The sequence below is a fragment of the Rhineura floridana genome, chromosome 1 (assembly GCF_030035675.1).
Source record: "Rhineura floridana isolate rRhiFlo1 chromosome 1, rRhiFlo1.hap2, whole genome shotgun sequence".
Classification (NCBI taxonomy): Eukaryota; Metazoa; Chordata; class Lepidosauria; order Squamata; family Rhineuridae; genus Rhineura; species Rhineura floridana.
The window spans coordinates 29,320,547-29,344,852 of record NC_084480.1 but is presented as its reverse complement, the minus strand read 5'-3'; the positions used below and the strand labels follow the sequence as shown (position 1 = coordinate 29,344,852).

The 24,306-nt window shown below is 42.9% G+C and overlaps 1 protein-coding gene across 1 annotated transcript in view; it reads right to left on the bottom strand.

Moving 5' to 3' along the window:
* Positions 1–20,048, bottom strand: part of C7 (complement C7) — a 58,872-nt gene extending 38,824 nt beyond the window's left edge. Inside the window, exons 1-6 of the mRNA XM_061617169.1 lie at positions 19,831–20,048; positions 19,351–19,406; positions 15,890–15,962; positions 12,804–12,945; positions 11,316–11,469; positions 8,424–8,562 (exon numbers count right to left, since the gene is read on the bottom strand). Of these exons, the coding sequence (XP_061473153.1) occupies positions 8,424–8,562; positions 11,316–11,469; positions 12,804–12,945; positions 15,890–15,962; positions 19,351–19,406; positions 19,831–19,836 (570 nt within the window). The 5' untranslated portion in view covers positions 19,837–20,048. The remainder of the gene's footprint in view (positions 1–8,423; positions 8,563–11,315; positions 11,470–12,803; positions 12,946–15,889; positions 15,963–19,350; positions 19,407–19,830) is intronic.
* Positions 20,049–24,306: the final 4,258 nt, after the last annotated feature.

The window sequence follows — 24,306 nt, the reverse complement described above, 5'->3', positions numbered from 1 at the left end:
GTATTGCCTCCACCTTGCTCCATAAGGGGGTGATTTTCCCACTCCCCACCTTATGTCCTAAATAGATTACTTCCTTTAGTCCAAACTGGCATTTCTTAGCTTTTATTGTGAGGCCTGCTTTTCTTAAGGCCTCCAATACTGTTGTCAGGTGTTGGACATGCTCAGTCACCGACTTGCTAAAAATGGCTACGTCATCGATATAGGCCACTGCAAAATCTGACATGCCTCGCAACACAGTATTGATTAGCCTCTGAAATGAACTTGGTGAGTTCCTTAGTCCCATGGGTAAGGTCACAAACTCATATAACCCATCTGGTGTACTGAAGGCAGTTTTGGCTCTGGATTGCTCGTCTAGTTCCATTTGCCAAAATCCTTTACAGAGATCTAGTGTAGAGATAATGGTTGCTGCCCCCAATAACTCTAACATTGCGTCTACCCTAGGCATAGGATACGCATCTGGGACAGTAATTTTATTGATTAGCCGATAATCAATGCAAAACCTTGTCGTTCCATCTTTTTTCGGAACCAGGACAATACTTGAGGCCCAGGGACTGATGGATTCCCTGATCACTCCTAATTCCAGCATCTCTTCCACCTCCTTTTTGATCTCATTCAAAACTTTCCCATTCACATGGTACGGAACAGATCTGATTGGGGCATGATCTCCAGTATCAATGGAATGTATAACTATACTGGTTCGGCCAGGTTTGTTGCTAAAGAGATTCCTATAGGTTTTCAAAACTCTCAGAATCTCTTCTTTTACTTCCTCCTTCACCTCCTCTGACCATTCTACTTGATCTACCCCTCCTTTGTCTTTGCTTTCCTGTACCAAATCTGGAAGTTCAGGCCCACTTCCCTCAGGGAATAAGGTAACTTGCAACACCTGTGCATCCCTGGTATGGTAAGGCTTCAACATATTTACATGAACCACTTTGCTTTTGTTTAATTGGTTAGTGGTAATTACATACATCACTGTGTCAAGCCTTTCTCTGATGGTATATGGTCCTTCCCAGTTAGCCTGTAATTTGTCATGTTTCCTGGGTATGAACGCCATAACCATATCTCCCACATCATACACACGTTCTCTGGCTGTTCTGTCATACCAATAACGTTGCTTCTGCTGAGCTTGACTCAAATTCTCTTTCACCACTTCCATCATTTGTTTCACTGGTTCACATTCACCCTTTCTCTCAGCAGGCATCCACAGTCTATATAAAATCCCATTCTCACACACAACTTGATTCCTCAGTTTGTCAGTGAAAGGAATCTGTTGGGTCAGGGCTTGTTCCTTTATCTGCTTCAAACTTATATCTTTATTCAGCTCTTCTCTGAAATGCTCTGTCTCTTCCCCAGAGACCACTTGATACAGTTTGTCTCCTTCAGCAGGCCTGCTAGTGGTTGCTATGGTGACCTGAGGCTGGTTAACAGATTCCACCCTGTTTGTTTCAGCCCCCCTTAATATGGCTTCTTTTTCTCTGCCAATTTGCTGTCTGGTCACTACATAGATCTTTCCTTGGGCGCCCATTACATCCCTTCCCAGTATTACTGGTTCTTGTTGCTGGGCATTAATGCCTACTTTATATCGGCCCTCTCGGCCTCTCCAAGTCATATCCACCAGGGCCACAGGCAAACTTTCTGGTTGACCTCTCACTCCTTGGATAGTCACAGTTTCCTGAGGTAATATTACCTCAGATTTTATTAAATCTGGCCTCAGTAATGTCTGAGCGGCACCAGTATCAAGCAATGCCCAATAATTTGCCCCTTGTACACTCACTCCCTCTCTCAGACTTGAATCAAGGTCTGTTACTTCTGTCCAGTTTATCTGGCAGAACTGAACCTTTTTCGCTGTTTCTAAAGCCTTGAGCTCTGTTTTCACTGTCCTTGTCTGAGTAGGATTACTAATGGGGTTGGCAACCTCACATTGAAAACGTAGGTGCCCCGGTCTACCACATTTGTAGCATAATTTCTCCTCACTTTTAGGGTACACAGATCCACTCTGGGGTGTCCTGTGCCCTTCAGATTTTACTGGAGGACTCACTCGCTGTGGTACCACATCCCTTCTGCCAGCACTATATGGTCTGGGTTTAAACTCTCTTGATGTTTTCCCCACCCAGCCAGTTCTATTGGAGGCGAAGTGATCCACCATCTCTGCGGCCTCCTGCACAGATGTAGGGGAACGGTCTTTGACCAGGAGCCTTATTTCTGGTGGTAACTGATGGTATAATTGATCCAGTATCATGAGGCTTTTCACCTCTTCCACTGACTGAGCTTTGGCACTACTCATCCACTTTCCAAATATATCCATCAACTTTGCTCCCAGTTCCACAAAAGACCTCCCTGTCTGTATCTGGCAATTTCTGAAAAGCTTTCTAAAATAATCAGGCCCCAGTCTGAATCTTTTAAACACTGCTTCTTTGAATTCAGCATAGGTGACGGGCTTGTCTGAGGGGAAATATTGGTATACCTCAGCCAATTAACTTTTAATCAGATTTGATAAATACTGCATGTATTTATCTTCAGGTAGCCCCCACAACTGAGCTGCTTTTTCAAAGGTGCTGAGGTAAATTTGAGGATCTTGACCAGGCTCATAGACAGCAAAGTCCTTTGGAGTAATTTTTATTTTTGCTCCATCTCTGTCCTTTCTTGTTTCATCAGAATGAAACTTCTCTCTTTCAAATTTTAACTTTTCTACTTGTAATTCGGCATCCACTGCTTGTTGCTTCTCCCTCTCCTCAAACCCCATTCTCATTCTCTCAGTTTCCATCTTCAACTTCTCAGCTTCCATCCTCAATCTCTCAGCTTCCAAGTCTCGGTTTATCTTTTTCCTCAGCCTCAAAGACCCGCTGCTTTTCTTTCTCATCAGCCTCCCTCCTCAATCTCTCAGCTTCCAACTCCCTCTGCTTATCTTTTTCCTCAGCCTCCCATCTTAACTTCTCTCTCAAGTACTCTATATAAGTGGGATTGCTTAAATATCCTTCTGGGGTCTCTTCTCTGATAGGTTGTTTTTGCTGGGCAGTTGCAAATCCTATAAGTGCTACCCTCAATTCATCTACCCCTTTACCCTTGTGAGGTAAATTGAATGTTATGCACTTCTCCACCAGCTCCTCTCTTTTCATTTTTATATATTCAGCCATGGTGTTTGAGTTCACTCACTCTTTGCCACACACTCTTTGCCAGTCACTCTCACAAGAAATCTTGTTTTGTTATTTCTGTTTGCCACACCACTGTATCTGGATTCTCTGTTGTTCGTATCCCACCGCTACTGACACCACGTGTGATGCGTCCTTCCCTGGCTCTCCCTGTCAGGTTCCTACCTGCTCATGGTTACTGCCTGTCACTAGGCACCACCAGGGACTCCACCAGTCCGGACCGCTCTCTCTTATGGTTTCTCTCCCCGCTCTAGCACAGATCTCAACAGATCCCCCTGCTAGGCAACCACCAGTAACGTCCCAATACTAGTATTCCCAGAGACTCTGAATACTGGTATTGTTATTCTCTTCACCGCTGCCACCATTTGTTACAGTTCCCCTTAGCCTTGGTCATTACCTTACCCTCCCTTCTGGTCTGTGAAACCCCAGCCAAGGATCAGGCCTTTGGTAAACCAAATTAAGTATTTATTACAGATAACAAAGCTAACAAGATTAACAAGATTTCTTCTTAAGGCACATAAGCATATGGTTTTACTCAATACTAATCCGAACTCCACCTCCCTCCTGGTAAACAACTCTCTAAACCCCACCAACCAACCCACTCAGTTCTCTTCTCCCCCCCCCCGATTCCACTCTCACTCTTCCTTTTATACATTCAGCCATTTTAAACACTCAGCCAATCATCTCGCATTCTACTGCCCATTCACTCCCCCTCCTCTTTCACTCCACTTACCATGTATCTTCTAAAACAACAACACTTACCATATATACATTAATATAGGAACATGACAGAGTCCACTGCCCCAAGCCTCATAGACTGAACTGTGCTCCTCAAAGGTACGTTAGCCAATGTGGTGCTCTTCAATTATTGTTGGACTACAACTCTGATCAGCTATCAGAGGTCACTGATTCATAGGGTCGCCATAAGTCGCAATCGGCTTGAAGGTATATAACAACAACAACAAAACAACTCTGATCAGCCACTGTCAGCATAGCCAGCAGCCTGGGATCAGGGCCGGATTATTCATTAGGCTTAGTAGGCTGAACCCTAGGGGCCCGGAGCTCTTGGAGGCCTGTGGGGCACTGGCCCGAGGGCCCCTGGAGCTACAGGGGGCCCTCCGCTCTCCTTCCACGATCCATGGAAGCATCCGCAGACCGCCATCCCCCTGCTTTACCTACTTTTCCGTTGTTTTTTGTGGCGCACAGATTTGCCATCAATAATGATGGCAGCCGAGGTTTCCTTAAGGGGCTGAAGCCTCTGCCACCATCTTGGCTGATGGCACGCATCAAGAGATGATGGCAGGAGAGAATGTGGGCAGCAGCACTGCAAATGCAAGGCTGGGGAACTTCAAGCTTAGGGGCTGAATGTGGCCCTCTAGGCCTCTCTTTCTGGCCCTTCTGATTCTCCCCAGGCCCTCTCTTCACTGGTCCTGCTCCATGCCTCTTGCTTGCTTGACTGCATGGATCTCTGATCTTTGCCTGACAGAAATATAGCCTACTGTGTAAGGTTGCAGGCACACTTTTTGCCAACTGCTGGCCTGCCCCCCCCCCAAAAAATGTTGTCCATGAGGGAATGTGGCTCTTGGGCTGAAAAAGGTTCCCCACACATTGCATATGCTGATCAAACAGCCCTGTGCCTCTGATGTTACTTCCTGATGCCTACTGGAAAACCCGTAGAGCCACCCTTTCCCTTGGCTGCTGCTAGTAGTTGATGAAACTAGGCCACTTTCACATGTTTTTGCCCATAATTCCATTCTGTTTCTGCATTCATCTGCAAATTTCTTTAAAGTTCCTCTCAAAATAAAATTTAAATACCTAAAATATGTAATTTACATATATAAATGGGTATTTTCTCCCAAATTTTCATGCTTAAAATTTATAATTTATCTTAAGATACGTATTTAAATGCAATTTTTCTCTTAAAAATGCGTATCTAAATGAAATATAGGCCTGAAATATTATTCAGGTAAAGCTTTGTAACTTCTTTCTGCAGGATGTCTCAACTGGCCACCAAATTTTTGCAACTATTTTTTTTCCTGGTCAGCCTGAACCCTCAAGATAATGCAGATTTCCCCCCTACTTTTCATTTTTAAAAGTTTGTTCAGATAGCATTTTTAAGCAAACCAATCTAATTCACATCTCTTGGACTAATAAATAGTTCAGAACATAATCATTAGGGCTGTGCACAAGATCCAAATCCCAGATCCCTAACCGAATTGGGTTGATTCAGTTCAACTTGGGATTTGGCCAGATCAGTTTAAGGCAGCCACAGGTCCACATGGAGTGTCAAAAGGGTTGTCAAACAGAAGGCAGTTTGGTGGCAAGGGGGAAAGGGAGAAGGAAATACACCGGCAGTCTGTATGCATCTCCTTCATCTCGACTAAATGTGTAATCAGGGTTTATAACCCTGATTAAACATATGATCGGGGTGGTTGGGAGATGGATATACATATACATACACACACACACACACACACACACGTAATTGTGATTAACAAAACAGAGCCTGGGTGAAGTTCTGTTTGTTGCTTTCAAAACTCTCTCCCCCTCTCTCCATATGTGTGTGTGTGTGTTGTAATGAGAAATCAAATACTGGGAATTTTTAATCTTTGATTCATCTCAGTGAACCAGAGTTTGGAAAGCCTGCAACAGCAACGATTCCTGGGAGACAGCTCCTCTGAGACCTCTGAGTACATATCTTGCAAACCTGAAGGTACAGACTTCCTGGCTCCTATGGAAATTTGGAGAATGTCACCCAGTAAGAACAGGTGCTCCTTTCAAACAAAGGAAATGTTTATGATAATCTAAAACCTTTAGGAGGAGACAGAATAGCTCCTTTCAAACTGGGAAATGTTATGCATTTCTAAGCCTTTGGAGGAGACAGGATAGCTCCTTTCAAACTAGGAAATGGTCTGCATAACCCTTATGATAGTCTTAAAGGAAGAGGTAGAACATTAGGAGTTCACAGGTAGGAGATTACAGTCGTTATCTGGGAATTCCCCAAGGCATGGTTTCTGGAAAAACAACACATTCCTTGACTGATGATCCTAAATTCTTTCATTGTTCTTGTTTGTCACGTCCACATCTTCCTGGAGTCATTTACATTGGGTTTACATTGGGGTCAGTTTAGTTAGGAAAAGGTATAAATGAGGAGTGACAAGGGGTGGGCAGTTCCTCGTCTGAAGGGCTCCAACAGCTGCTTTTCTGACCAACGCACGCTAGCATCTTTGGGACAATTTCAGAGCTATAGATTTGGGTGAGAACTTTCAAATCTGGCGCTGGTTACAAAGGGCGGAGCTTTTGCTTATTGGGCTAGATACGAAAGTCTCTCTCTCTCAGCCTTAGTCTTGCAGCAACTCTCCAGGAAAGGTATATGCAACTATCTGGGCCTTTTTCTTTCCTTTTTTCTTTCTGTGTGGGTGAGCTTAATGTGAAAGTGTTTATAGGGTTAGTCTCTTTGCTTTAGTCTATCCAGTGTTGCTGAATGAATGAATAAAGCTGCTCAATGTTAACTGCAATTGTAAACTGCAATATTTTGCCTTGTTTCTTCTCTTAATAAAACCACTCTTTATTTTTACTTTCAGTGTGTGTCATTGGGTTAAGGGTAAATTTATACATACTCTGGGGGTGACGTGCGTGTAACTCCAGCAAAAGTTCCTACTGCTCTCGCTTGATATGGGAACTTGCATTTCTAGTGAGCTCTGCTCATGAGGAAGTTCAAGGTCCCTTCGTAACAGTATATATATATATATTTACATACCTATTTTGTGATGAAAATATTATAAATTTAGAACTTTAGAAAATGATAGGGTTTTTTATTTTTAGGATTGCTGAAGTTTTGTAAACCTAGTTTGTGATACCTTTGTGAACCCCTTTGTTGAATTTTACATTGTTTTAGCCATTCAGCAGTATTTTTTTAACATATACTTGGTGAGGTACATTGCAGCATATAACAATAGTATGAGTTGTATTTTCTAATTCATGTCAAAGTACATCATCAGTAATATACATCCTCAGTTGGGAAGTTTTTTATTTATTTTACCCTTTTCATTTAAATCTGAAATTCCAATATTTGTTTTCACAATAGAATATTTATGTATTTTAATTGTATTTTATGTATTTTAATTTATTTTAATGTTTTTGTGATTTTATTGTTTGCAATTTTATTATGTACGTGTTTGATTTTATTTTTGTAATATTTTTTGTAAGCCGCCCTGAGTGCCCTATTATAGGGTAGAAGGGCAGGATAGAAATACTTAATAAAAAAAAATTGCAGTTAACTACAAATTTCTGTACTTTTATACATGTGGAAACAGGATGGGATGGATTTATGAATGAACAAGTGCAAAATTGGCACTGACTGGAAAGAGACTGGCCCATCCATTGGAAGGACCATAGCTCAGGGGCAGAGCATCTGACTTGCATGGAGAAGTCCCGGGTTCAATCCTGGGCATCTCCATGTATGGCTGGGAGAGAATCCTGCCTGAAACCCTGGAGAGTTGCTGCCAGTGTAGACAATACAAAGAGAGATGAACCAATGGTCTGACAAAGTATAAAGCAGCTTCCTATGCTAACCAAAGCAGCTTGCCAGGTGGGGTAGAGCTGCTACACTACCTCCCTAACAGGTGGGTCATTGTTGCTCGCCAGGAGGGTTGTGATGGTGGTAGGTTGCCATGTGCAAGTACTCCAGCTGAGCCAATGCCAGTGTGTTTGCATTACACCAGCCTCCTCGCCTGTCCCCTTCCTGGTAAGCAACAGTGCCTCACCTACCCCAAAGTAGCATCTGCCTAGGGATGGATGGATCTGTCAATTTTGGGTCTCTCACTTTCTCATTTTCCCAATCTTAAATTCAATTCCTCATATTTCTGCACGTTTGTGATTTTTTTAAAAAAAAATTGATATGAAAATTCACCAGCATTTTAGTGCAAATTTCTCCTAATTAACACATCTTTACATGCAATTTTGCCCAATATACACATTTTTGCAAGGCAATTTCCCCAAATATAATGCATTTTTGCATGGTGTTTTCATCAATATATCATTTTTTATGCACACTTTACCCTAGTATATGCATTGTTCTACACATTACTTGGCTAGAGAACAGCATTGCAAACTTCAGAGAAGTGAGAATTTTGAAGGATGGCTGTGTTTCAGATTGTGTATTGTTTGGAAAGTGTCAGGTGGGTTTGCCTTTAAATGCAAATGTAATTGGCAGGTTGCTTCTTTTCCGATTCCTTGATAACATTATGGCTGAAAGCAAGCAAGCAAACACACCTGGAATGTGTAAGCAAGGACACTGTCACTCAGCCGATAATATTCTCTCTGGTCCCCGCTGAACACCTTTCTGCATTGGCCACCAAAACTCTTTGTATGGATGACTCCACCTCTGCTCTCACCCGTAAGAGCATCAAAGCTGCAACCAATCAGAGTCACAACACAGATTGTTAAGTTCACAGGATTTAGAAACGTCAATTGTTAACTAAATGTTAGTGTACATCTGTATGAAACTAAATTATGCAAAGAACAAGGTACTCTATAATGAAATTTTGTACTGGCAGAGCCATGATGCAGATTCCTGCCATAGCAGGTTACATCAGGATGTTTTTTAAAAAAATGTTCCCCTTGATAGTGTCAACAGAGAACAGCAAGTACCTGATAATTCTAATGCATTTTATCTCTATGGCAACTGCCCTTGCAAAGTCCCATTTCTAGGTAAAATTAATGCAACTTGACAGACAACAATGGCCAATCTCCTCACATCTTTTTCCCTTGTGTTCAGTCTGAATGGAGGTCACCCACATGGCCACAGGAACACACAAAAAAGGTAATTGATTTTCTTTGCAATAATCACCTATCCTTTATGCTGAAGTTCTGGTAAACACTGAGAGCTAAGGAATAGCAGCAGCAGCTCATGACCAGTCCTATGAATCACTGGACTGAGATGGTACAGTATCTCTTGTCCATCTACAACATAGAGATAATTACACTGGCTGAGGCAATTATTGCATGTTGTACTGCCCTGAGCAGTAGGAAGTTTTGTTTGTTTTTAGGGAACAAGTGTATCCAATGCTATTCCTACTCAGAGTAGACCCGTTGCAGTTAATGGACATGAGTAACTTAGATGCATTCATTTCAATGAGCCTATCTTGAGTAGTCAGCCTTTTATAGGGCCAGTTTACTTGTGAAGTGAAAGAACTGGAGTCTTGTGTGATTTTATTTGTACTGGGGGACAAGGAAGCGGTCAGATAGGTGAGAAAGGAACATTTGGAATTACTGCCTCCCCCCCTCCCAATTCAACAACTTCAAGAGCTCAGTCTCCTTTAATGATTCTATTTTAATTCCCAGAAACAGCTTTCTTTCAAAAGCCATTTCTATCTGGCAGGAGGCAACGTGGGACAGTGTGGCCCATTCCATTGCCTTGGGAGGGCCTCTCAGCCATTTGGCTCCTCCTCTCCTGAAACGGAATCCCTCACTGGCCATTCCACCTGGGCATTTAACTGTATGGAGAATTTGCTTCTTTACCTCTTCCCTTCCTAACCCTTTTTCCTTTTGTATTGTGTCTATTAAAACATAAACCTGCAAGTAGGCAGATGTACTATTTTCTCAATATTATGTATAGAGCCTAGAAAACCTAAGGTGTTGCTGTTATTATCTAACACATCATCATAATTATCTCCCATGCTTTTACTCTCCAGCTCTTATGCAATCATGATAATCATCATCATCATTTTTATTATCTCCCACATTGCCGTTCTTCAGCTATTATGACTGACAGTGGCTCTCCAGGGTTTTGGACAGCAGTCTTTCCCAGTCCTACCTGAAGAAGGGAGGGATTGAACCTGGGACCTTCTGCATGTAAAGGACTCCTATGGGGAGGAAGGGCGGGATGTATATACACCCAATTATTTGTCTTGTTTGCAGTCCATGGTTTGCAGTCCATGGTATGCGCAAAGCTCTCCTCCAGCACCACATTTCAAATGAGTTGATTTTTCTCTTATCTGCTTTTTTCACTGTCCAACTTTCACATCCGTACATAAAGATCGGGAATACAATGGTCTGAATGATCCTGACTTTAGTGTTCAGTGATACATCTTTACATTTGAGGACCTTTTCTAGTTCTCTTGTAGCTGCTGTCCCCAGTCCTAGCCTTCTTCTGATTTTTTGAGTATTGTCTCCATTTTGGTTTATGACTGTATATATATATATATATATATATAAATTAAAATAAAATAAAGAAGATCCTCTACCGATGAGCTATGGCCCTTTCTCATCTCCATCACTATTGCTCTCCAGCTCTTAATGCAAGCAAAAGAGATTTCCATTATTTATTTATTTATTATTTGATTATTTGATTTATATCCTGCCCTTCCTTCTAGAAGGACCCTAGGGAGGCAAACAAAAGCACTAAAAACACATTAAAACATCATAAAAACAGACTTTAAAATACATTAAAACAAAAAATCTTTAAAAACATTTTTTTTTAAAAAGCTTTCAAAACATCTTTAAAAAAGGTTAAAAACATTTTCTTAAAAAAGGTTTAAAAACATTAAAAAGCAATTCCAACACAGACGCAGACTGGGATAAGGTCTCAACTTAAAAGTCTTATTGAAAGAGGAAGGATAGTGAAACACTTTCTAGCCATCAGTGGCCTCAGGGCTGTTGTCAGGAGTTGGCAGTGTCAGGCACCTGCCAAGGCCCATGCCCTGGTAAGGGCCCCACTTTCAAGCCCTGGAACCTCCTGGCTTCGCTGCTTCTCTTCCTTGCTGTAGCTTCCAATGCACCTGTCTTCTCCAAGCAAGCAAGCAGTGAGAGGAGGAGCAGTAACCTCTGCATGCCTTGACCTCTCTTTGTGGGAAGTGGTGAAGCTTGTCTCAGAGGGAGAAACAGGAAAATAAGCTGTAGCAACAGTGGGAAGCAAGGAGGAACAGATGGGCATGCCCTGGAATGCCTCCCAGAATGGCCCCATCAAAGAAGCAGTGGTAGTTATTCAGCTAGTGAAAAGATAATCTCATTCCACACAGCCACAGCACAATCTAGATGGAATGCTTTGAACACTTGAAACTACATAAACACCTGAACCCTCTATAAAAGCTAAGGGATGTCATTATTCATAAATAACAGACAATCATTGCACTGAGACTAGTGAAAACTATGACGGAAACTTACCCTGCTCCTGTAAGCTCTACATTAGGAGGTGGCTTAAGGGGTGGTTTAATGTTTTCACACACCATCTTGATCTCTTCACATTGATCTTCATCAGCACCATCTTCCTCACAGTCATGATCTCCATTGCACACCAAGGATTTGCTAATGCACTGACCTATGGTCATAAAGACAGATAATACGGTGTTAGTGAAGAAACTCTTGAACCCAGCTTTTTTATTATTATTATTATTATTATTATTATATCCATCCTTCATCCTGAGGTTCCAGGGCGGGTTACAACAGTTTGAAATACATCATTAAAACAATTTTAAAACAACTTGAAATCACAAACATCACAAAACATAGGGTGGGTCATAAGAATATACATTTTTATAGAGAGAACAGATCTCCTTCAAAACTCCTTCTCCATCATCTAAGCCTGGGATCCCCCGTGTGGTGCCCTTGAGCAGCACAGTGTCCTGAGCCACCTCAATTGGCACCAGTGCTCTCCACTGTCAGAGGCAGGATGCCCCTGAATGCCGACTGCTGGGAATCACAAGTGGGTAGAGTGCTAATGAACTCGGGTCTGACTTTCGGGCTTCCCATAGGTATCTGGTTGGCCATTGTGAGAACCGGATGCGGGACTAGATATGTCTCTGCCCTGATCCAGTAGGCTCTTCTTATATTCCCATGGAGGCCTCCGTCCTATAGTGTTTTTCTTTTCTCTTTTAATTTTTCGTGGGCAACACTGAGCAGGCTGAAAAGCAAAGTGCCTTCAGCTTCCCTTTTCCCTATGCCTGGTTTTCTGTTTCTTTTCTTTCTTTTTTGCTTTGTGTTTGCAGGTGGGTTTTGCCAGTTTTTTGTGGCTTTGGGGGATGGATGCGTTTCTCTGAGCATCCCCAGTTTTCCTTCTGTGAAATGGGTCGTTTTGTTTTGCAGGGCAAATGTGTGGTTTGATATCTGGGACTCAAGCCTAATCTCTGCCTCATGCTTAGTTTCTTGGGAAGTTATCCTTTGTGACAAGGTGGGTCACCACTCTCACCATGACAGGCATTTGATGGTGGTGCTCATGACACTTCCTCAGATTTCTGAATGTACTCCCTGGCCCAAAATGTTTGATCTAAACAACATACCAAGTTCACACAAAATATATCCTTTGCCTGTTTAAATTTAAATTTCACAGAACAGAAGCTGACACGGGGCCATTGTGAACCTCACTGACATAAAAGGCCTTAGTTTGCCTATGACCTTTACTAGATCAACATGTACTATCAACCGCCAGTCTTGGAAACCTAAAAATAGCAAATCTCATCTGACTTGTTTCTGCCTCCACTTCCGTTATGTTTCAGGCTTTCAATCTTATCTTTCAGTCTCTGGTTTGATGCTCCACCTCAGCATGCCATATCATACACACCAGTTAACACTTGCATTCTCAGATCTCCCTCTTTTTTTGCCTCAAACAGATCACATTGGCTTCAGCAGTGGCCACTTGGTCTTGAAGCAACATACCCGATGAACATCTAAAACGATCACCACATCCGTCTTCGGTTGGACACCCTCTTGTAGGAACACACGGGCGGGATTCAAATGAATTCCCCAAACATGGATGTCCTCCAAACTGCCCATAAACTGCTATGGTCCTTCTGCGAATCTAAATCCAAAAACAATCCTTTAGGCTAGGGGTATGTTCAGATAGTGCTCTTAGGGAGAAACTAGATCGGTGGTTCCCAGCCTGGGGATTGGGAAGTCAGTGGGGTTGCAAAGAGCAAAGCAAGGAATTATTTAATTAATTAATGGTTGGTCTGTGCACCATCAACTTGCAAGCCTGAACTATGTGTGCGTGCAGCTACCTCCACCTCCCCTTCCTTCCTTCCAATGGGCACAGTCAGTTCCTGCCACACACAGCCCTGAGCAGCACGGCATGCGAGCAAAGGAGGCGCGTGTAATGTGAATGCATTAAGAGAAGGGGCCGGCTGGGCTTATTTAAGCTCCAGCACCTCTTCTCCCCCCTTTTGTTAGTGGCAGTGGGGAAAGATTGATTGTGCTGATTGGCTCTGGCTGTAAAGACCTCTGACCTCTGACCCTGGCAGGCGGCCACCTGCCAAAAAAGGAATGGGACAGAGTCCCAGAGCATTCCCCCATGAAAAGACATCTGGGCACTTGTTAAAAAAATTCACTGTATAGTTAACTTATAGTACAATGTATACCTACTCAGAAGAAAGTCTCTTCATATTTAATGGGGCTTACTCCTAGGTAAATCAAGTTGTAGTAATCATATCAGATTAAGATTCTGTTGAAGCTTTGAAGCTATACTACTGTCTTGCAGTGGGGGAGGGATATGGGGCTTTATAGTACAAAGACGCATCATTCTGGTTAAAGGAAGTAAAAAAATTATGTCTATAATATAAGGACTTAGGATGCAATCCTAACCAGGTCTACTCAGAAGCAAGTCCAACAGAATGGAGTTTATTCCCAAGTAAGTTTATTCCCAAAATTAAAATGGCCAGAAAAGGAGACTGCAGCCTTCTACACAACAACCATATGAGGCAGGTTAGGCTGTTGGTTGGCAGGCTCAAGGCAGTAAGCAAGCAAGCAAAAAAATGATGGGTAAAGTAAGTTTTAAAATGTGCTTAGTGTATTTTTGTTGCTGTTTAGCAAGGCTTTGGGTGTGTTTTCATACAGTTGTATATATTTATTTTAAATTTTAAAATATGTAGTCTAAATTTTGTTGTTTTTATTCTTGAGTTATTTGCATGGTTTAGGGTTGGCATTGTGTCTTTAACAGCTGTGTGGTAGGCAGAAATTAAATATAAATTAAATTAAGCCTTGTCTAGTTTGGGAATACAATTATGGGGAAAGCTTCATCTGTTGACATTCTGTCTGATAGACATATTATTACTGTCGTATGGAGCTTCCTGCGCCAAGAAGAGGAGCATCATTATATACAGATGGAACACTTAAAGCCAGAGTCCAAATACCCTGGCATCAACCAGGCTCTGTTCACCACTCTAGGTAGTTTACTTTTATCTCCTTCCATTCATTTCCTTCAAAATTTGTTTATATTGCTATAACCTGCTTTGGAACCTTCGGGTGAATGGTAGGTAATAAATATCATCATCATATTTGTTGTTGTGATTATTAAAAAGCAACATTATTTAATGCTTCAATCTGTATTTTTTTCAATTAACAGAGACTAATATTACAACAATTAGCATGTGGGGGTTGTGAAAATTTTTGCGGTGACAAAGGGGGTCCACTGAACTAGATGATATGTTAGCTCTGTATCTGTGTCCTTCACTGCAAGGGGAATTTCACAAAATGCAGGAGGGGGTGACAATATGGACCTGGAATCTAGCATGAGGGACAGAAGGTCTTTAACCCTTTGCCTCTTCACTATGGCCCTAATTTAGATCCTCCTCCCCCAATGCTGGCAATTTGTTGCAGTGAGACCTGGTTAGGAGATCTGGTACAACAAACCTGATTCCTCAAAATATTCTTTTTACAATAAGGAAAGTGACGGTGGCATATACACCATACATTTAAAGCACATGACTTCCCCAAGGAATCATGGGAATTTTAGTTTATCTTTGACAAAGCTACAATACCTACAGTTCGCAGGATTCTTGGGGGAAGTCATGTGCTTTAAATGTATGGTGTGTAAGCAGCCAATGGGAAAATGCACAGGAAAGTTTGGGATAACACTGGCTTTGATGCAATGCTGTTTAACCTCCCTGCAAACAAATCAGAATGAATGCTCAGTAAATAGCCAACATTGTCCAGTCTCCTAGCAAACAAATCACAATGAATGCTCAATAAATAGGTCTTCTGGAAGCACCCATAGTCATCGGCTGGCCTGATTTTAAGTGATGGCTGCAGATGGAAATCTAGGGTACAATCCTTCTGGAACTTCTCCTGTGCCAGCCCTATTGAAAGAATGGGCTATGCAACAATGCTGTTGTACAGTACCCATTCCAATGGACACTTGAGCAGGAGAACTTCCAACTGATTGTGCCCTAGACCAAGGGTCGGCAAGTGGTAGATTGCAATCTACTGGTAGATCTTTGGGTGATCTGCAATAGATTGGCACTGGTTTCTAATTCTCATTTGTTTGACAGCAACAGTAAAATAACATTTTCCTCCTAAATTAGACTGATGAAATTTGGAAATGAAGGAAAGCTAACCAGGAATTAACTTTTGTGTGAATAGACTTTTGTGTAAAAGGACTATGACCTTGGTTCTGCTCTAGTACTGAAAATAAATCCATAAGATTCAGAATGTGCTCCAAGGCTGGCTGTGTGTGAGTGTGTCTGTGTTATTTGCACTTGACTCTGGTTGATAGATCTTGGGGTTACAGAAAAAGCAAAGTAGATCAGACAAGTCTGAGGTCTGCTTGTTTCAGTCCCAGACTCCATCTATAACCATCACTGAAAATTAACTTAACATATTGCTGTTTTATTGAAAGTATATTTAAATTAACTAACGATAACTAAAGAAGATAGGGTAGTCATATCTTCAAAGTCTTGGGTAACTAAATAACAATGATTATGATGATGGCCCAGGTAGCATATAAATGGCACATATTTATAATACTGTACCTGAGTCTTAGTACAGCCGTCACATTCTGACCAAGGACCAAATGGATTCCAGCTGCAGTGGACTGGAGAAGCTCTGATGAGTTTAGGGAGAAGGAAAGATATTGTCAAGGATTGCAACATTGGGAGAAGGGCCATAGCTCAGTGGTAAAGCACATGTCTTGCATGCAGAAGATCCCAGGTTCAATCCCCAGCATCTGCAGGCTTGGAAAAAATCCTATTTGAAACCATGGACAGGGATTCCCAGTCAATAGGCAATCCTGCGATAGATTCTGACTCAGTATAAGTTCTGTATAACATTTTGGAAGCTTGAAGAAAGCCAGCCACATAGATGTGGGACAATACCATAGAAAGGGACTTGCTGGTCTTGTAACAGACTCAAAGCAATATTTCCCTGTCTGTCTTTGAAAACATTATCTCCTTCTTGGCAATCTCGATGAGGCCCACACTTGGTGAATGGCCTAGAATAAGCCACTAGCTTGTATCCTAACTGAGGGATGGAGGAGAAATTCTGTTTTGTTTGCAATTTAATGAGAAACTACCTAATTTGCACTTCTCAAGCCAATACGCAAACCAAATCACACCCATCCAAAATTTGCACTTCTATGACTTTTGCGATGCAGTTCTCCAGCCAAACAATATGTCCAAAAATGGATATTCTAGGGGTAAATGTGCACAAAAACACAGATTTTTGTGAGAACAACATACAAAAGTGCATCATATTACAGAAAAAGTGCTTGTAAAAATGTGAGCATTAGCCTAAAATACATACAACAAATGTGTTTAATAGGAGAAATGTGTACAAAAATGCAATGAGGATATATTTTTTAAATCACAAATTGCTGCAGAAATGTGGAGAACTGAAGAGTGGAAAAATGAGAAATTTAGGCTCCATCTGCATTATACATTTAAAGCAGTATCATACCACTTTTAAAAATCACGGCTTCCCCCAAAGGAATCCTGGGAAATGTAGGTTGTAAGGATGCTGAGAGTTGTTAAGAGACCTCTATTCCCCTCACAAAGCTACAATTTTCAGAGTGGTTTAACTTCCAAGGGAGCGCTGTGAGGTGAATAGGGGTCTCTAAACAACTCTTAACAAACTAGTTCCCAGAATTCTTTAGGGGAAACCATGACTGTTTAAAGTGGGATGATACTGCTTTAAATGTATTGTCCAGATTGAGTCTTAGAAAACTGAAAGAGTGCATCCCTTCCAATCACCCTGTTTGAGACTGCAACATCCAAACTAGGATTGCAACATCCAAAGCATAAACTATGCTGCTAATGCCCTCTGAGCATTTTCTTGGGAGAAAGTCCCATGGAGTTCAGTGGAATTCAGTTCTGAGTAAATATGGTTAGGATCTGCCTCATGTTTACTCACTAGGCATTTGTTCCCCTGCTGCTGGGCTGCTCCAATGCTCTGCCTGCCTGGCCATAGCTCTTCCCTTCTCTATTACTGTTCAAAGCCACTCCTGTTACATACAGTATCTTTTAGAGGAGTGGAGTAGGCAGTGATTGCTGCAGCTCCACCACAAGGACAAAAAAAATTACAGCAGCTCTTGCTGGCACTGGAAAATGTGACACTAGACTCTAACCATTTTTACTCGAAAGTCCTATTGAACTCAATAGGGCCAAAGCAGATGTGATGCAGGATATTTTATTTTATTTTAAAGCTGTAGGGCAAGTGTGGGGAGCCTTTGGCCCTCCAAATGTTACTGAACGACAACTCCCATCATCCCTGGCTATTGGCCATCCTTGCTAGGGCTGATGGGAGTTGTAGTTCAGCAACATCAGGAGGGCCATAGGTTCCCTGCTTCCGCTGTAGGGCATTCCATTGTTTATCACAACAGCAAAGCTGGGGGAGTAGTTTGGTCCTCCCCCTTGGGCTGGGGAAGAGAGTGCTTATGCTTCCCTCCACATTCCATCCCCCTACCTTAATTGCTCCCAAAGATGCTCTTAGGTCTGGGTATGTGTGTGGTTCCCCAGATGTTTTTGGACTACAACTCCCATCATCCTTGGTCATTGGCTAAGCTGGCTGGGGTTGATGGGAATTGTAGTCCAACAACATCTGGGGACCCAAGGCTGAAGAACAATGGTATAGAAGATATGGATAAATGTATCATGCCAATTCACACCCCATTCCCATCTCCTGCAAGATTTCAGCAACTTTGGGGGGGGGAGAGATTTGGATTAGCACAGGATCAAAGGCTTAAAACACCCTCTCCCCTCAGCACTGACACTCCAAAATGGAGTCTTCAAATGCAGATCTCCCACATCATGCCTATGTTGACTCTTGGCCCCCGCTAGTGCTTAGGATTGCAGATAAACCAGCCTTCTCCAACCTGGTGCCCTCCAGATGTTTTGCCCTCCAACTCCCATCAGCCCCAGCCAGCATGGCCAATGGGCAAAGGATCATGAGTATTGTAGTATAAAACACCTGTATAGTACCAGTTTGGGGAAGGCTAAGCTAAGGTATAGCAGTGTGTGGTGCTGGTTGGTCTATGAGGGCAAATAGGGTGCAGCCCCACCAAACTCAGTCAGCCCACACCTACCTGACTTCTTACATATAACCAGCCCAGGGTGTGGTCCTGGGTGTCACCTTGCTGACAGTGTTCTGATGATACTGCTGTTGTACATGCATTGCACTGAGCTCTCCAAACCTCTCCATCTCAGGTACCCGCAGCTACACTCAGCATTAGGAAGGCAGCTGAGCAATGCTGCCATGCCTGTGCTGCCTCACTAACAGCTACTGTCTAGATCAGCCTTTCCCAACTAGTGGGCCACCTGGTGTTGTTGGACCACAACTCCCATCAGCCTCAGCCAGCATTGCCAATGCTCAGGAAAGATGGGAATTGTGGTCCAACAACATCTGGTGGCCCACTAGTTGGGAAACGCTGGTCTAGATGATCTCCAAGGTACCTTTGAACTCCAAAACTCTTATGATTTCTATGTTAATATGAAAGAAACTTTATATGGAGATTGTACATAGAGTAGCCATCTTAGAATCATAGAATCATAGAGTTGGAAGGGGCCTTGTAGGCCATCGAGTCCAAGCCCCTGCTCACAGCAGGAAATCCACAGCTAGAGCATCTCCCGCAGATAGCTGTCCAGCTTCTGCTTGAAGACATCCAGTGAAGGGGATCCCACCACCTCCCTAGGCAGTCGGTTCCATTGCCGAACCGTCCTTACTGTCAAGAAGTTCCTTCTAATGTCCAAGAAGTTCCTTCTAATGTCCTTCTAATGTCTTTTTCCTCTGACAGAGCTCCTGTAGAGGCCACAAGTTTGAATGTCTGCTTCTTGTGCAGCTGTTATTAAAGTTAGAGGACCTATCTGTCTGTCTGTTTACAAGTTGAATTTCTCAGTGTTGTGCAGCTTTTACAAACACAGTAGCCCTACCAGAGAAAAAAGTTGGTAACCTGGGGGGTAGATATTACCATAAATCCTAAGCCTATACAAGAACTACTCACCTTAAAAAAGCAGGAAAGGAGCCCACAATTTCTATCAGAATGAAGAGTTCAAGGGTCTAAAAAGAGAAAAGGGGAGGGAGAAATTATTGTTTTCTGTATATGATTGGCTCACATTTGGCCTGCTTTCCCAAGTGTCACAGGACAATCTTAACCATGTCTACTCTGAAATAAATCCTAGTGAATGCAAGCGGGCTGACTCCCAGGTAAGTGGGGTTAGGATTGCATCCTAAATCAGGTAGACCGCAACTACTAGCAGATGCTGGTAGAGTTACTGCTGAATTTAAATTCTAATTATTGCTGCTGCTGCTCTTACACCATCAACATTCCTTTCCCACCTCTTTATTCTGGCAGTGCTGTGCCCATATTGGGATTTTTGGCTGCCGCCACTCCCCCCCCCCAAAAAAAACCCCTGCTTTGGATAAATGAATATGACATTAGCCTTTGTTTCGCTGGCAGAAATTGGCTCAATGATCATCTTACCTTCATGTTGGGAAAAATGCCCAGCTACACGGCAACTATCAGTGAAAGAAACATTTCTCCTTTGGGACAAGAACACAGTTCAGAACCAGGAGGAGCCGTCGTCAGTCAGTCTGTCTCAAAACGTCTGGAGAATGACTCTGCCTGGCTGTTTTGCTTTTTCTTTCACAAGAGAAGCTTTAAGCAATACAGAGGAATGTTAATGCTAACCCATCTCATCTCCCTGGGGACACAAACAGCCTGTGCCTGTAACTGCTCAAATATATTAAAATGCTATTTTTTTTTAAAAAAAAACTAGATTATAAATCAAAGCTTGGCATATTGCCAAGGAGTAGAATATAGCTCTGATTTAAAAAAAAGACTATAGGAAGCAGTGTTGCAGCAAGGTAGGGTGTTTATCCATCTAAGCCAATGTTACCTACTACCTTGACTGCATCTGCTCTCCAGGCCAATTAGGGAAGAGCCGTAGTTAAGTGGAAGAGCATCTGTTTTGCATGCAGAAGGTCCCAGGTTCAATCCCTGACATCCCCAGGTAGGGCTAGGAATGTCTTCTGCCTGAAACCCTGGCAAGCCTCTGCCAGTCAGAGTGGACAATGGTGAGCTAGATGGACCAGTGGTCTGAGTCAGTGTAAGTTCCAGGAAGCCAGATTTCAGCTGAACACCAGGAAAAGCTTCCTAACTGTTCGAGCAGTACGACAATGGAACCAATGACCTAGGGAGGTGGTGAGCTCTCCGACACTGGAGGCATTCAAGAGGCAGCTGGACAGACACCTTTTGGGTGTGCTTTAATTTGGATTCCTGCATTGAGCAGGGATTGGACTTGATGGCCTTATAGGGCTCTTCCAACTCTATGATTCTATGAAGTCAGCCTCCTATGTTCCTGTGTCTCAGAAGATAATCTTTCCCACCACCTGCTTCTACTTCGTCCTTTTATCTGGAGGTGCTAAGGACTGAACCTGGGATCTTTGCATGTAAAACAGGTTCATGCATAAGAGCCTAATAGTAAGGAAAATAGTAGTTTAAAACTGCCCCCCTTTTTTCCTCCGTCTCCTGACTAAAGCTGTAATTTTCCTATGAAAACAACTGGACCAGACATAGAGATAAGGGGTCTGGGCAGAGGAGGAAAGTTTAGCTAACCCAGGCATAGCCAATGTGGTGCCCTCTAGATGTTGTTGCACTACAACTCCTATCAGCCCTAGCCGGCATGGCAATTGGTCAGGGACAATGGGAGTTGTAGTCCAACAACATCTGGAGGGCACCACATTGGCTACCCATAAGTTAGCCCTTTGATGATTAAATATATTCCTGATGCAGGTGTGAATTCTCATCTTGAACCAAGACAAAACAGACATCTGCCTTCATTTTGTTTTGGATAAACACAAAATAGTTTAGACAAAAGGCACGCCTGCCAAAGTTGGCCCTGAATATCCCCCAGAGTTGTGATTTCACAATTATTTCTTGACAATTCACACAGTATATTCATTCACCTGAACATTTAGGTTGGGATTGCTGGCTTGTGTTGTTTATCTGACAACTATTCCTCTGTTTGTGTATTTCTTTCCTAATAAAGATGTGTGCCTTGTTTCCATTTGTGCTAAACACAGATTTATTTGCTGAATGAAGTTAATCTTTTGGCATCCCACCGTTTGGCATTTCTCTTGTTTGTTTGTAACATGTTATCTCTATTGAAGGCTGAGGGCCAAACTAAAGGAGCTAGTGTTTTAAAAAGTGAGGTCCCATTTGCAATACACATTTAAAGCAGTATCATACCACTTTAAACAGTCATGGCTTCCCCCAAAGAATCCTGGGAACTGAGACTTGTAATTGGACCTTTTCCCCCCTCATAGAGCTGGAATGCTCAGAGTTCCCTGGGAAGAGGCATTGACTGTTAAACCACTCTGGGACTTGTAGCTCTGTGAGGAGAACTGGGCTTTCCTAACAACTCTCATCAGCCTTTACAAGCTACAGTTCCCAGGTTTCTCTATGGGCAGCCATGACTGTTTAAAGTGGTATGATAGACCTTTAGCTGTATAGTGCAGAAGGGGCCTAAATTGCAGGCATGGGGAGGGAAGGGAGTGGTACAGATCAGGACCCTGGTGTGGACAGCAGGGGAGGCTTTATCCACTTCCCTTCTGCTATGATCCCAATACAGATCAATTCCCAGGGTCTGCTGTTTGCTTTGGGAAAAGCTCTCACTGGAGCGGGAAAACAACAGAGGTGGATGGTCAGTTCCCACCTCCCTGTGTGCAAGAGTCAAAACAGACATTTGCAGCGTCTGCCCTTGCTATTTCTAAACAAAAAACAAGCACAGGAGAGGAGATGATGGTGATGGTGATGGTGATGATGGCAATAATAGTAATAATTAATTAAATTACTATTCCACCTTTCCTCCCAAAGGAATCCATGCCAGCAAACACCAAAGCGGTAAAACAATACTATTTAAAAAACAACAAAAACATCTAAAAACATGGAAAAACATGGAAAAAATCTAAAAACATTCACATCTCAGCTAATAATTTCAAAGATGCCAGAGATAGTATCTTTCAGCCATCAAATGCCTGGCTGAATAGGGCTTGTTTTTTAAAAGTTCCTTCTGAAAGATAATAAGGAGAGAGAAGACACACCTCACCAGGGAGGGCATTCCACAAGCAGGGAATCACCACTGAGAAGGCCCTTGTCACAGGCTAAGCAGGCAGCACCCAGCAGCAGCAGTAGCATCAACAGGGCCTCCCGTGCTGATATTAGGGCCAAAGATGATTGATACTGCAGGAAATCCTCTTTTAGGTACTTGGGAGCCAAGTTGTTTAGGACTTTATATGCTAGTAAGAACACCTTGAATTGGGCCTGGAAATACACTAGTAGCCAGTGCAGCTCTTTCAGGATGGTGACACATGGTCCCATTGGCCTGCCCTGCTTATAAGGGTGGCGCAGGCATGACTGGGTCCTTGGGCACTAGCCTGCCCTGGGCCCACAGTGCTGTAAGGCCAAACACTCCTGCCATATACAGGTGGTGTGAGGCTTAAATAAGCCCATGTGCTCCACCCACCTGTCTCATCAGCGCATTTGTGCCACTATCTTGCCACTATCTAGGCTGATGGCAGACCTGTACCCACAGAGCATGGGGCATTCGTGCCGATGCACTGATGTAACAGGTAAGTGGAGCAGGCAAGTTTATTTAAGCCCTGTGCTGCCTGTATTGGGGGGTGGGGGTCCACGGGAGCTCCCACTTTTGGATCCATGGCAGTGTCAGGTCACTGAGTCCTGCAACACAACGCTGCCACACTTGATGCTGCCATGGATCACCAAGAGGGAGCTTCCCTGTCCCTCTCTCAGGGGCTCCTCTGGGGCCCTCAGCCAGGGCCCAACCTGGCCCTACTGCTTACCAACCTAGCAGCTGCATTCTGCACTAGCTGCAGCCTCCAGACTGTCTTCAAGGGAACCCCACATAGACCACATTACAGTAGTCTAGGCAGGAAGCCACCATCAGCATGGACAACTGAGGCCAGGCTATCTTAGTTCAAGATTGGTCACTGCTGGTGAACCAGACTAACCTGGGTATAAGCACTCCCAACCTGGTTCCCTCCTGATGTTTTGGACTACCACTCCCATAAGCTCTAGCCTGCACAGACATTGGGAAAAGATGCGATAGAATCTCTGTCTGGTCAATGGGACAGTTGAGGAACTTGGAAATGAGGAAAGGAAAACATGAGAAAGATGAGACAAAATGACACTGTAACCTTCTGCCCTACACGTATTTGTTCAGTGCAATAACTGATGAAAAACTTGCTTCACAGATAGACAATCCTGAGACCTAATGTCTTGGGTCTAATTGGATGTTTATACTTGGGTGTCTTTAGGCTGCTTCCATCTGGCGTCTAGCCGGGACACAAAACAAGGCACTTCCTAAGAAAGCATTTATTCTTCCAAAAGTGCTGTGCTCTTCTGAAGAGCCCATTATATTTCCTTATTAGCTTTTGGCTCTTTTCATGCAACAGACATTCAGGTTCCTCCTTAAATTTCAAGTGCCCTTGGACTGTAACAACATCACACCCATTAAAATTGATTTTAAGTTGTGTATCTTTGGAAGTTCTCTGATTTTGATCTGAAGATTGCAGTTGACAGAGAGCCTAACTCATCCCTTGATGTACCCTCTCTGTTAATGTACAATAATTCCCCTTTCCATTCATTATCTGTTATGTTCCTAGATGCCAACTCTTTGCCTCTATTACTTCTGCAGATGGTGAGGATCAAATTACAGCTGGAAAGAGATAGAATGCCGGGTTGATACATTCTTCGCTTGGGAAATTGGGTTTCAGCAAGAGCTTCTGGACTTGTTTCTGTTAGCAAATGTCATCCTCCTTTTTCTAATTAGCTGTAATTAGCTGGCTCCAAAGCTCTTAAGTTATTTATCACATTTCAGGGACTAATAGAATGTGCCTGGGGACATGCCTTTCGGAAATGTGTCAAATGACGGTGTTT